The 14,234-nt window shown below is 43.5% G+C and overlaps 1 protein-coding gene and 1 pseudogene across 3 annotated transcripts; both read right to left on the reverse strand.

Annotated features, from left to right (window-relative positions):
• Positions 1–59: 59 nt before the first annotated feature.
• LOC128304370 (uncharacterized) lies at positions 60–2,943 on the reverse strand (annotated as a pseudogene).
• Positions 2,944–3,904: 961 nt separating this feature from the next.
• Positions 3,905–13,001, reverse strand: LOC128300659 (CCR4-NOT transcription complex subunit 3). 3 transcript variants are annotated; one of them, XM_053036792.1, is made up of 12 exons: positions 12,114–13,001; positions 11,077–11,174; positions 10,798–10,926; positions 10,258–10,711; positions 9,960–10,165; positions 9,558–9,849; positions 8,924–9,416; positions 8,742–8,815; positions 7,978–8,585; positions 7,791–7,901; positions 7,296–7,505; positions 3,905–6,735 (listed from the first exon to the last, which is right to left on the reverse strand). In XM_053036792.1, exons 1-12 carry the CDS (start codon positions 12,136–12,138, stop codon positions 6,637–6,639), a joined length of 2,799 nt encoding a protein of 932 aa, XP_052892752.1. In that variant the 5' UTR covers positions 12,139–13,001; the 3' UTR covers positions 3,905–6,636. The 3 variants fall into 3 exon arrangements, with proteins under 3 accessions (XP_052892752.1, XP_052892753.1, XP_052892751.1); XM_053036793.1 differs by having other exon boundaries at positions 9,570–9,849; positions 10,798–10,932; XM_053036791.1 differs by having other exon boundaries at positions 10,798–10,932.
• Between the last annotated feature and the right edge of the window lie 1,233 nt (positions 13,002–14,234).

Consider the following 14,234-nt stretch of genomic DNA (forward strand, 5'->3'; position numbering starts at 1 on the left):
TGTATACCAATTATTTTAAGCATAATAGTATATTTGTGCATTATCGATCGTTTTGGAAGCTTTTGATAACGCCTGCTTAAAGTAATCTTTTGTTAAAAGCTCTATCAAGATCTGCCGTTAAGTGTACAGTGAGTACAAAAAGGTTTCGTCTAGCGACAGTGCAATTAATAATCGGAATTATTAATAACAATTTCCGTAACAAATCTTACAATTTCATTTCATTTTGATCCTTATAATACACCAAAAGTCACATAGCAGAATACTTTTAAGCGAGCATGAATCTCCATCAATCTCAATTCAAGATTTTATTAAGGCTGTTTTGGAAATAAAAATGTTCTTTTGATTAACATTGAGCAAAAACTATGAATTGATGTAACCGATGCATTAAAAATCGACGCTAAAAAGTATTAGGAGTAATGGAATGCAATAATTCTGCATTGAGTTCTATGTGCAATATTCCTTGCGGTAAAATGTTTCGAAGTCCTATCGGGAGGCCATACGGTAGCTAGAAGAACCTTAACAAACGTCACACAAATTATAAATGTTAGCGTTTAGTTTCTTGGGACAAAAGTCAGCAGCGACACTAACAATGATGTTGAAATATGCACTAGGGTGTTGGCTGTCAACCGGTCATTCTACCATCAGAACTTCTCTAAAAACATCTACAATGAACGAAGCTGGGATTATAGAACTTATATACTTTCAGTACTCACATTCCTCAGAGACATGAACTTTGTCCAAAATTGACAAATCTCTCCTTGTTGCGTTCGGGAGGAAGATGCCCAGAAGGCAATCAATGTTGTCGGATCGAGTGAATGCATACGTTGTTCATTCTTATCATCTCTCACTATATATCTATTATAAGCTGCTCATACCATGATCGTTAATTTAACTGTCCTATCCTTATCACGTGTGTCATTAAACTTTTTTGTTATAAATTTTCAAACTAGACGAATACTTTTTGAACGCACTGTTTATCTTTTACATAATGGGGAATGATACTTTCAAAGTTGTAACGTATTTAGCTGTAAATTAAATTTTTCAAAGATTTCACCGCCGAGAGCTTTTTGATGGCATCGACCTTTTCCATTGTGATGCCAGCGCAGTGTGTTATGGTTAAATCCTAAAAATAAACAAAACAGGTCGTTACAACGGATGTAAATAATTTGATCCTTAGTTACCGATCTCGTACCGAAAGATAGAAACAGTTGTTCACGATCTCATTCAAGGAATCATTCGTAAGTGCACGCAAGTTAACCAAAACCAGCCTCCTTAGATGGGTGAGCTTTCGTGCTATCATCGCCAGCCCATCATCCTCGAAACCTCGCTTGTTCGACTCGAGATGCAGTCGCTCGATAAGTGGACAGCTGCACACGAGAAAGGATATCCCCTTGAACGTCACGTTGGGACAGTGCGTTAGATAAAGTTCCCGCAGGTTCGGCAGTTTCATGGTAAGTAGCGACGCATCAGACATGTCCCGGCAGCTGTACTTCAAACATTCCAGATTGTCCATCTCTTCCAAGCGCACAACACCGTCGTTTAGTATTTCGCGCTCCTTGAAGACAAAGTTTTCCAGATCTAGCACACGCACATTACGCATACACTCCATCAGCGTACGCACGACTACAATGTCACGCATCAGCGTATCGTCGTCTACATCCTCAAGGTACAAGCGGTGCAGGTTCGGGAAGGAACAGAATATGGCCGGTGAGACCAGTGGAAATGTTACCGCCAGCGACAGTTCCGTCACACCACCAATCTGCACCGTTTCATCCCAGGCACGGACATCGTACAGACACATCGTAAGTCGTCGCAGGTGACGCAGCTCACTGAGCGCCTTACAGTTGTTGATGCTTTCGGCAATGATTTCCAGTTCCTGCAGGTAGATCAATTTCTTCGGCAATGCATCAACCGCCCGTAGTGATAATTCTGACCCGATCGTAAGTGAACGTAGCTGTGGTTGTCGCTCGTATAACGCTATCAATCCGTCGGAAAAATCATCCTCATTGCCGGCACTTTTCAGATTGAGCCGGTACAGCTTGAGCTCGTCGTAGGAGTTCAACAGCGCAAGTAAAGGCTTCATTTCCTCCACACGAACGGTTAACTCGCGCAAAGTTCGATGGTGCTCGTTCAGCAGCGGTTTCAGATGATGCAGTTCCGTTTCGAACCGTTCGAGTGAAAGCGAAACGAGCCTTGCACCGTTCAGGAAGCTGACGCTCCGGAGGATGGTATACGATGGAAGATGCAGTCTGAGATGCTTGAGAGACTTCAGTGAGGTTAGTGCAACTTCCACGTTTGCAGGAACTGTACCATACAGGGATTCTGACTCGCTGATGATGGAAAGACGCTCGAGGTTGTACAACTTTGGGAACACTTCCAGTATGTCCGATGTTAGCTGGATGCATTGCAGAGTAAGAGACTTGAGGGCATGTCCTTGATGTTGGAAAAACTGCCCAAACTCCGACCGCTGAGGAAGCTCCTCGTTCGGAATGGTTATTTTCACGTTCGTCCAGGGAAAAGGTTTGGTGCACTGCTCCGTAAGCACCGTCTCCATGGCAATCAGCTGATGAGAAACGGGATGAACAGGACGAACGTGCAGCACGGCATGCTTGGGTAGAATGAAGGTCCGGATTACATCACACCAGGCGCTACAGACAAGCGAAACCGTCACCAGCTCATTCACCGGAAGGAAGGTGAAGATTTTCTCCAATAGCTGCAAATGATAAACAGTGGAACACGGAAACAATTCAATTGTGCAGTGAATTCTCGGCTTCGAAACATTGGTGTAGATTGATTTAACGTGTAATACTCACTTCGTTCGGAAGGTCGGCTAACTCCATCGTCGACTGTGTGTGACTTTCCGTTTCACTACCTGGCGCTGCTCAAGATCTGGCCACTTATTTGATCAATACTTTCACGGTGGATTATAAATAGCCGCATCATATGGCGTGCGGGTATCGTGCATCACACAATTGGCCGCAGTGACATCGACGTCCTCTATCGTTGTGGAGTGAAGCTCCGTCGTAATGGACTCTCCATTCAACAGGTGAGCCACTGCTTTGGGGCGTGCGCAGTACGTGCATTCTTCGCGTATATGGCGTATGAAACAAATAATAGATACATATTATTATTAATTTGCTTGACTGGGACACAACAGCCCACTATGGAGTTGGGATGGTTGGGATCTGATAACCTGTTACTTGATGTTTTATAACAAGACATTATAGAGGCGAATTTCACGGTCAAGTCCAGATATAATTCCAAATATTAAAGTTATAACAATATTTAAAGGAACACGCTATAAATTTAACTAATGGACACACCAAAACCAATTAATATATAGAGCTTTTATTTCGTTAATAATTACTCAATCAGTTTATCTATAATTATAAATCACATTTTAATGCAGTTGTTTTTTTCTTTTTGTTCATTCATTTATCGTCATTCATGTTCAAAAGGAGAGATTGTGTGCCGTGTGGTGTGTGTACCCATCCGTGATCGTAGGCAACCTTCCGACGGGGTAGCATAGGTGCAGGTGCAGACAATCAGAAGGATTCTGAGGTGCCTCTAGCTGCACCCTGCACATCACCATACACACACATACACTCACGATCCGCTCTCATTAATCGAGCCTTGAAGAACCGGGAACCACGGTAAAGTTTACGCGTTTCCGGAAAGAACGTTTTTTTTCCTAACCGCATAGCGATTTTAGCTTTAGCTCACGAACGCGGATATTTATCGCGACAGTTGCTAACGGAGGGGTGTTTATTTTTTTCTTTGTATTAGCAACTTCGTTTTTACTTCCTTTTGTATGTTTTTTTTCTATATTTTTCATTTTCTACAATTTGCTTGTTGTTTTGTTTTAGCCTTCCTTTTGCTTACTTTTGTTTGTGTCTGCGTTTGTGTTTCTTTATCCGTTTTTTACGTTGTTTTTCAATTCATATTCATTTATTTGTTTTTGTTTTCTTCTCCGATCTTTTTTTTTCTTGTTTTATTTCTTACTCCAAGCAGCAGATCGTCTTCCTTGGCAGTATTTAGCCTAAAAATAAATCTGCGACTGCACGACCACCAGCTTTACGCGGGGGGAGAAGATTTATGGAACTCATTTCCTCCACTTTTTTTTGTTTTCCTGTTGTCGGTTTTGCACTCGGAATCAGTTCTTTTTTTTTGTTTTAGTTATTTACTACTGAGCGATCATATTTTTTCTTCTTCTTCTCTCTCTTTTACTACGCAAAACGTTCGCAGCAGCACGCTCGAAAAGGGTTACGATATTTCCTTTTCGATTTGGAGTGATTATCTCTAGACTCTCGGGAACAGTGGCATCAATTCATTTCGACAGCAGTAACACCCGTCAACCCGTCTCGAGCAGCACAACTAGACCCCTACACGTCCAGCACTTACTAACGAACGAACCTACTGTCGGACGACTACTTTTTACACACAAATTCAACTAACAGATGTAGATACCCGTTCTAGTGAAACAACTTGTGGCGCGCGCTAGGGAGAGGGCAGCTGATCGCTTCTTTACACCCCCTTGGAGGTCCAGCGGATGCAAAGGGGCCACTTAACATTTGTTCGCCTTATCCGTATATCTACATCCCGCCTCGCATTCGACCAATCTGTCATTGAAAGAGACGTCAAAGGATCGTGCTCCGTCGGGTATGACGACCTGCATTAATGAATGGTGTGTAAAGGATTGCTTGCTTTTACTCGGAGGGCACAACGTGCTACAGGCAACTCAAACCCAACAGGCCACTGTGTGTATGATTTGCACGGTGGAATATTCCGTATGTTGCGATTGTTTTTTTTTCTGTCTTGATGCTTTGTTCAAGTACTCAGAAGGTTGTTCACCCCCGCCTCTGAAGCTTTTGTTTTTCTGCAATTACATGATTTACAATTCTTTTACAGACTCTTTGATTCGAATGGATTATTGGACATGTTGTTTTCCTGCATGTACAGAGTTGAGAGATTATCGATACCTTCCTACATGCACGCGTATCGGCACCTACTAATGCGCGCGTGATCAACACAATGTGCCTTTTTAAAAAAACGGGAGATGCTTTCTACACTCAAACCAGTCCAGTTTTGCAAGTTCAATAATAACCACCCAAACAAGGTAACAGTAACGTCGGAAAAAGAGGGGCAAAAGATTGTGTGAGAGAATTTCACACCAAATAGTGTTTCAATTAACATATACAGTGCCTGTTGCAATCTTCTAACGCTCATCACATATCCCTCACTAGAATTATTGTATGGACAGATGATTGAATGTGTGTGTGTGTTGTAACTGTTATGGTCATTTGCAAATCATGTTCGCTTTTTCGCCTCGAACCGGATACTGTGTTGTAAGATGTTGAAGCAATTTCTTTTTAAATCGTCTCGGGTTTTTTTTTTTGTTCGTTTGTGTAATCACCGTAAGCCTACTAACCCTCTAAGCATGTGGTGTTGAGGATGAAATGATATTTATTCCTGCACGCAGAATACAGAAAATGGGAAACTAACGCATGACCGAACCATTTGATCTACAAAATAGCCCACTCTCGCTTATTATTCTTTTACCTCATTGCGAACGGGATGCTTCATGTTTTGCATACTTTTTATGATTTTTTTTCTCTAACCTTTTTTCTTCTGATTTGTTTACGTTATTTTACATCTCTTCATCTTTTCCGTTTTCACGTTTTGAAGTTTTAAAATCTATTTTCTATCATCAATCAATCATGGGTGTTTATGTGTTTACGTTGTGTGTGTGGGAGTGGGTTCTTACGCTGTTAAATGTTTACTACACAATGTACGCGCTTCTCGTCTCTTTTGGAACACTCGTAGCCGACTTGCAAAATTCATCGTATCGTACAGTACTCGTTTGTTTTTCGCAACACTATCCCAGAGGTAATACAAATTTACGCTCAACAGGCAATTGACATTCCCGAGCAGTTCGACACGATGGCGATGAGAAACGGTATACAAAGCACAACATATCCCTCGCATCGATTCGCTTTATGTTCCAGATCGCTCTAAATTGTGTTTGAAGAAGTTGATTGAATCAGTCCGGGGACGAGAGCACCGCTGATATATGTACACAGGAGAGTTTCTTAAAAGTCCGACTTACGAAGAACAAACAAATCACAATTCAAATGAGACTTCAGTGAGCTCTGCCGGCTCTCGACGTTTCTCCCAACTAGCTTAAAGTTGGGACTGATGATTCTGGGATGTACGGGTGGCCATCGATGTGGGTGTACAATTTCAAGCCGTTTGCCAGTTGATTTGTACGTCTTTTTGTTCACCATTCGATCGCACCGCATGATTGATGCCGTGTATGTGGTTGAAGTAAAATGAAGCTACCGGAAAATTATACATTGACATTGTGTCATTGTGTGTGCATGAGTGTTTATGTACTCCGTTTTCCATCATTTTCCGTCCAGTGATCACTTCCGCATGAAACACATATCTGTTTCGTGTCTTTCCCGTACTTGTATTTTCGTTTTATGTTTCTCTCTTTTGTTGTTGTGAGTTTTGCCATCCTGGAGGGGAGTGATTTTTGTTTTCAGAACATTTTATAGTTTTTATTGATCAATTTTTTTGCGTTTCATTTTGTTTTCCACATATTTTTTAAAAAAGGAGTTCCGTAATCTGTAAAGATCAATTCAGGTCCCTGTCTTCTAAGTACTTGTATTCAAACGTAAACCCTTCCTTTTTACGCTGGCCCCATTTTTCATAGTCAAAATAGATGTAGGTTCCCTAGAAAGCAGAGAGAGAGATAGAGAGAAATAAATTGTTAGAAGTATACTCAATGAGATGAGATCATTGTGCGATTAGTAACAAGAGCAATTAAGCAATATTTTAGTATGATTTTTATTCTTGGCGAAACAACCAACTAGATCACGGTCATGCCTGTAATTTCTGGTTTAGCAGACTTTTTTTATAGGGGACGGCCCGGTAGTGTATTGGAAGCGACGCCGCTTTTCACACGACAGGACCGGTCCAAAATCCCATTCAGACCAATCTACCATACGCCGCACTGATTATCCCACTACGGCTAAATAAATTCCAAAAGTAAGCCAGAAATGGCAGGGCTAGACCTCAACCTGAGGTTGTTATGCCGATGAAAAAGACTTTTTTTATGACTATCACATTGCCGAATAGGTTAGTCCTTGCTACGGGGGAAACGGTCCGGTTGGGTTGGGTTTCATGTCGTGTGGGACTGGCGCCCCGCGATAATCGATCAATGATTAGTATAATCTATCCATGAATTCAATTACAAATTCAATCTAATTACAAAACTTCATCCCATTTCTTACCTGCTCGTACTCTTCGTTGATCACTTTCGGTTCTTCGTGGCGCTGGAACCACATCATATATTTCGTATGAAATCTCCAGCTCTGTTTCTTCAGCGCCTTAGCGGCTAGATATTGAGCCTTCGTTCCCTCCATGTAGTAAAACACGAAGAAGAGCGTTTCGGGTGATAGACGCTGGAAAAACTCTACCGTTTCAGAATGTGGAAGTTGTTGCTGAAATGCAATAAAAGTATGACATTAGCATCAAGTATAGCATTACTGCATAATTATACAATACAGCCTAAACCAGCACAAACACAGAAAACTAATACTAATAAAAGCGAATTATAAATTATAAGCACTCTGATCTCACTTTACAAGTCTCGCCTTTTACGAGCTATATTAAAGCAAATCAAAAGAACATTCAATTAACATGTTCATGATTTGCAAATTGAGGGCTCCATTGCCACTAACATAAACAACATAACATTGAAACTGCTTCTCGAAAAAAAAACGAACCTGTGGAAAGTGCGGTGGAGTTTGGACAGGTTGACGTTGCAAGTACGGCCTTAGCCTCTCTGAATCGCTTGGTGTTGGCAGATGATAGTAGGCGGCTTCCATGAGTTGGAACTGAAAAGACAACGGAACAAGCAATCGGGTCAGTACTTTAGTCCTCCGTAATCTCCTATCACACCGGTATCATTACTTGTATTTGATGCTCCTTCTGCAGTTTTGACGTGCCTAAAGGTGCCACGCCAAGTAGCGGTGGTATGCAGGCTTCGTGCGTACCGGCAGAAGACTTCATGCCGCCGGGGCCGCTGTTCACGTTGGCGGCGTTCGAAATACTAGAGTTTGTGTTAATGATCGTGTTCGGTCCATTCGTGATGGCAGTAGCTGACGATGTTGGTAGTAGGTTGCCCGCGTTCGCCCCAGTTGGTACACCGCTAGCATCGACCATAAACGACGGGCCGCCCGATTGTGTTTGTGGGGGTTGATTCGAAGGAACTGGCCCAGCCTGTCTCGAATCTGCTGGCTGTGGTTGTGGTTGCTGCTGTTGCGATTGCTGTTGTTGTTGCTGCTGCTGCTGCTGCTGCTGCTGCTGCTGACCAGCCACCGCGGCCACTGCCGCTGCTTGTGCTGCTACGGCCGCCGCTTGCACTGCTTGCTGTTGCTGCGCAGTGGATGCCACCGTCGCTGCCGCTGCCGTGCCCTGCGGATTAGGTTGTTGCTGTTGGCTCTGCTGCTGCATTAGCGCGTTTGGATTGGTGCTTGGACCAGTTTCGAGAACTCCTGTTCTATTTATCACTTCTTGCGCTACAAAGGGCGATAGAACGTGCACCACAAACGAGAGAGAAAGAACACGGAAATAGCATCAATGAATCATTACATGCGCCAAATGTTACACAACACACGGCTTCCCGGTGGGGGTGAAGTGTGTTCGGTGATACACAACACAACCATTGCGCTTACCGAGTGTTGTAGGACCGTTCAACAACTGCTGCTGTTGTTGTTGCTGCGGTGGTGACATCAAACTGGGTGACGCTCTATAAAAAAGACACGAAACAAAACCGCGGAACAAAGGGCAGAAGAACTCGTTAGAATTTGTCGTGACCAAACGGGCACACCAGGTCACGTCGAAACGATTCACTTACCTGCTACTGACTGCGGAATTGCTGGGAGAGACACAGTTATTAATAACGTTCGCCCCGCTACTACTGATGGTAGACGCGGACGATGTACTCATTACATGATTGTTGCTCTCCGTACTCGATGCCGACGACAAGGCATTGTGAAGTAGCATGGAATTCTGACCGGGAGGAATCTGCTGGGATTGTTGCTGTTGTGGCTGTGCCTGCTGCTGTGCTTGCTGCTGTGACGATGCGCTCGACTGTGTCGTGGCCGGCACACTGCTGCTGTTCGCTGCAGCGACAACGGCCGCAGCGCTCGGTAAACTGTTCTGCGTTTGTTGCTGCTGCTGCTGCTGACTAAGCTTAGGTTGAGATGTATTAATTATCTGACTGAGGCTGCTAAAAACATTCGATGCATTCGTTGCTTGCGTTTGCAGTGGCCCACTCGCTGACGATGGTGACGCGCCCGCTGCCCCCGTGCTGGTGGGCGTGCTGGGCTGGAGTATAGAACCATTTTCTAAAAGCAGGGAAATAATCGTTAATTGTTTTTACCAACGTTTCTCGTTGCTGCTTGCCGCTGACGAGCATAACAGCAACATTTTGCATATCCTTTCGCACAGCACATTTTCATGTGCTGCACTGTTTTCGATTTACTCACGTATATACTCACTAGGATGTTGTTTCGCAACGGCAGCAAAAGCGGGTCCAATGATGGGTATACTGTTGGGCGGCTGTGGTAGCACCAACATGTTCGGTAACGCCGCGGCAGCATTAGTATGATTTTTGCTAGGCGTGGAGCTGATCAGCCCGGTCTTGGACGTATTGTTGTTGCTGATAGTACTACTACTGTTACTGGTGCTATTACTGCTGCCGTTGTTGTTAACGGCATTACTGACAGCGGTGACGGACGGGTCCACCTTGCTAGCGCGGATTGCGGTCGGTTTCACCGGCTAGTGAACCGTAAACAAGGTCCAAAAAGACACAAAAACAAAACGCATATTTTAATCTCATCGCCGGGGCAAATTTAAAAAAAAAAACATCCACTCCACTATTCACTTACCGTAATCTTCGTGCCCTCGCTCTTCGAACGTTTCTCATTCAGATTGTTATTATCGGCAGACAGATCGCTACTGTGATTGTGTAACGTGCTGGCACTGTAGTTTAGCACCGGTGACTGCGCCGGACTAGTTCCAGATATTAGACTGCTTGGCGATCCTGCTGTCTCATTGCTGTTATTGCTATCCGTACCGGTCGACACCGGGATGCCTGTGGGAAAAAGGGGAAGCAAACGAACGAAACGGTCATATTTCAACGAACACGACTAAAACCACTAAATCTGCCACAAGGCGTAAACATACCAGAGATTTCCACGTCATCCAGTCCGATGATATCGTCGTAGATGTATTCGTTCTCCTCAAAGTCGGGCTCCTGCGAGGAATCGATGTAGTATTCGACGTCTTCCTTGATCTTCTTGATCTGCTCCACCTCGACACCGTCATTATCGAGCATTCGCAGCAGCGTCTCCAGCTTCGTGACATGGAACTTGTGCCTCTCCAGCTTACCCTTCAGCTCGTCCATCTTGTCCTGCTTATCCTTATCGAGTTTCTTTTTCTTCCCCGCTAAAAGTGACTCGATCTCACACTCGAACTGATCGATCTGTATCTGCAGCGAGGTAATGGATGTCGTTAGCCACGAGCTAATTTCTTCCTTTTCCCGCTGCGCCGGATCCATCTTCTGGGCCGCACCTAAGCCCTCCTTCGAGTATGCTTTCGTTTTCGTTTCCCGCTCGACCACCTTAAACCGCTCCATTTGCTATAGGTGGTAGGTGTTAGAAATACAAACATACAGAATTTTAATATTTTTTTATAAAATCGCCACCAGCGGTGTGTTACGCTTACGGTTTCTATGAGCCGGCGGTTTTCCAGCAAAGCGCTTTTATCCTTGATCTCGCCGGAAGCGATCCATGATTTGATTTGATCGCGTAATCGCTGTAACTTTTTAATTTCCTTCTTGAGATCCGCTTCATACTTTTCCTTCGAGAGAAAGGTAGAGAGAGAGAGAGAGAGAGAGAGAGAGAGAGAGAGAGAGAGAGAGAGAGAGAGAGAGAGAGAAACAGAGATCATTTGCCGTTCAGTATGTTGTCGTAATCCTGTTGGAACCTGCCGTTGTGGACATACTTTTTGATTGCTATTTGTAGCATTATGAACTTTCTGCCAAATATCTTCAAACGTTTCTACACCCTCGGTGACTTTCTTCAGACACCGATCGATTTCACCTAAAAAATAGAGACAAGAACAAGATTATTATAAATGCTGCCAAGTTTTGAACAAATGTGAAAAGTGAGGATCAAAAATATGGTGAAATTCACGCATAACAGCTTCTAGCTACATTTCTAAGTACGCTTTCTTTTTAATAAAATAAAAGAATGGCTTCTGTTTGCCGTACGTGGTGTCGGCACGGAAAGATATTCCATTCATGATAGGGAACATGTTTATGTAGCTGCTTTTGTTTATAGCAATACATGTGATTCATTTTCAACTGACAGTGTGTTACGAGCGTCGCCGGTGCCTTCCGTCATATGTCAATTCGTTAGCTACAGTGTTTCCCATGCTCACAGACACACTTCATTAGCATCAATTTCTCGCCGTCCGATATCACACACATATCCACGCAGAACACGTTACAATCACCGGAGCCACTTTCTCGGGCGGACTGTGTGTTGCAATTCATTTCATTCATTCAAACCCCCAATTAGATCCTCATTTGTCTCGAGAAGCAACCGGTGCTCTCATAAAATGGGCTTTTATTGAAGTTTTTTACACTAAAACAAGCCAGCTCCAATGCTCGTAACATCTTAGATTCCAATCACTATAAAACACCCTTTGCATTTTATCCATATTATCACCGTCTCAAGCTTGCCTTTTTTAGCTGCCTTCAGTAGCATCATTTCACTGAACATCATGCACAGTATCTGTGCAGATTATTTGCAAACAAATTTGCACAATCACCATATTCAAATCAGAAATGCATAGCCGTCTTCGATCGGTTGCAAACACATTTTGGAACATTCACAAGAACGGCATACAGGATAATTGTTGCCATTGCTCCTTCTTCTTCGGCACCTTGTTCTGTACGAAAACGCCACCAATTGTCACTTTCTATTGGCCACCAAATGCAATAAACCATCACCGAAATTCCGCTCAATTCTTCTCACCTTGCAACTTTCGCGTCGCAGCCATGGCTATGTACACATCTGCTCACAGATATCATACATAATCTACTCATGCAAAACGGGCCTTCGGAATGGTTCTGGCGCGCGCTCCAAAAGCTTCTTGACCTCTGCGTTCGCTTCGCTCCAGCTTTTGCTGCTGCTGCTTCTGCTGTACAACACTTTGGCAACTTTATTCCTTTCGCACCAGAATGTTCGAGCGCCGGATAATGTAGTCCCGCGTTCGGATGCAACCGTTCGGATTTTCCTGCTACCGTTTCCTTTGCTTCCACTGCAACACAAGGGGCCACACAAATGTTGGGGTCGGGGTGGAGGTAACCGATGTCGTATGCGTATGCGAGAGACCGAGAGCTGGTGGTGTATAAGTGATTGAGGGTTTTTTTTCCTGCGCCTTCCTAGATCCAGCTTCTAATGCCCAGCCATGGAGTGAAGCGTTGTTACGGTAAGAGCGGCGCCACCAACTCCACTGACTACCAGCACAGGAAGTTGAGCGTTCGGGATGGTACGAAATCACACGGATTCCGTCCACAGCGATCCGTTTTCTCAGACCGAAAACAGAGGAACCAGTAAGTTTTAGCTCTTACTACGGGCAGCGGCAAAGGCGACGTTGTGTGTATGTGCGCGGCGCACGTACGTACGTGTCTCCGTTAGTGAGTGTGTTTGTGTTGCCTCACTTTCAAGATGGCCGCGAACCGTGCTCATTCAGCGAATGCGATCTGTTTCAACTTTGCACACCGTACTGTTTTGCAATGCGCGACTAGAGAAACGATTTAACACACTCCCGACAATCCTTTCTTCATCCGCAATGCTGGCACCGTATTCCTGAATCGCGTTAAATGCCGCACAATTGATCATTTACGAATTATTCTTCTTGCAACTTGGAGCACTTCTTGCGGAACTTCCCCAGCAAGCATTTCGAGCAGATATTCCCCAGCGAACAATTTTGCGCAAACCTGTACGAACAACTGTCAAGTGCTGTTTTGCTTGGGGGTGCGACTCCCAACCAACTGAAAGGAAACAATCGTAACCGATTGGCACTAGCCATTTCGCAAATGCCGTAATGTTGTTAATTCTTATACCAAAATTACAGCATCTTCTTTAGTATTTTGTGAGCTTGGAAAACAAAACCAAAAACGCGGGACCTTATAAATTAAGTTTTCTTGTAATTGTCTCTAAAAGTACATAATTTTAAAATCACAATGAAATAAAATAAATGACTCTTCATATGTTGTGGAACATTTCATTTGTATTCGATTCATCCATAAATTTGCACGAAACTTGGTGGAAACAAAATGTGTAAAAAGATGTTGGAGTAAAAGTGTTTATGTCCACCGGTTTGCGCAACAGTGCGTGCAATGGTTTTTTCACTGGGAAGCATCATCCCGTAGCGTCCCATAGATGGCACTGTCATTGTCCGATGGTTAATTTTGTGAGGCGAACATTTCCAAAACTTCATGGCCCTCAACCGGCAACTTGAATCGGCCTGCGGTGCATTGGAAACACAGCTGCACTGACTTCTCAAATTGCTATGCTATGGAATACGGCAAGTTTTGTTAATCCCTGTTTAATTGTCAGCGGTATTCGTAAAAATAGAATAAATCGTTCACCAACTTCCTACGCATGTACCTATCCTACACTTCATTTCGTCACAAGTAACCGAAGGTATTAGACGAAAACCCCAAATTAAATTTAGCAGTCAAACATCTCCACTGTTGATGACTGCTAGAATAGCAAATAATTGCCAATTGTTTAGCTGCCTGAGATTGTATGACCAAAAATAACAATGATGGCTTGAGTACTAATCTAATTTTCGGACGGCTTAGTATCTCAAACAGGTTGCCCAATACATCGTGAACATTGAACTGATTTATCTGGCTTTTTAAAATACCAAATTTGAAAGATGTATATATTTTTGACCCCTTTCAAGATCAAACCAAGCTTACAATCTAGAAATTAGTGTTAATCAAAAATTCTTCTTCTTGTTCGAAGCGAGTGTTGATGAACAACAAAATTCAAACCGCGCCAATTATTTGATTCCAATTCGGCTGAATAGAAACATTACATTTATTACCATTTCATCCTAATCTAGGCGATCTGGTTTCTCCT

Source organism: Anopheles moucheti, chromosome 3 (assembly GCF_943734755.1).
Source record: "Anopheles moucheti chromosome 3, idAnoMoucSN_F20_07, whole genome shotgun sequence".
Classification (NCBI taxonomy): domain Eukaryota; kingdom Metazoa; phylum Arthropoda; class Insecta; order Diptera; family Culicidae; genus Anopheles; species Anopheles moucheti.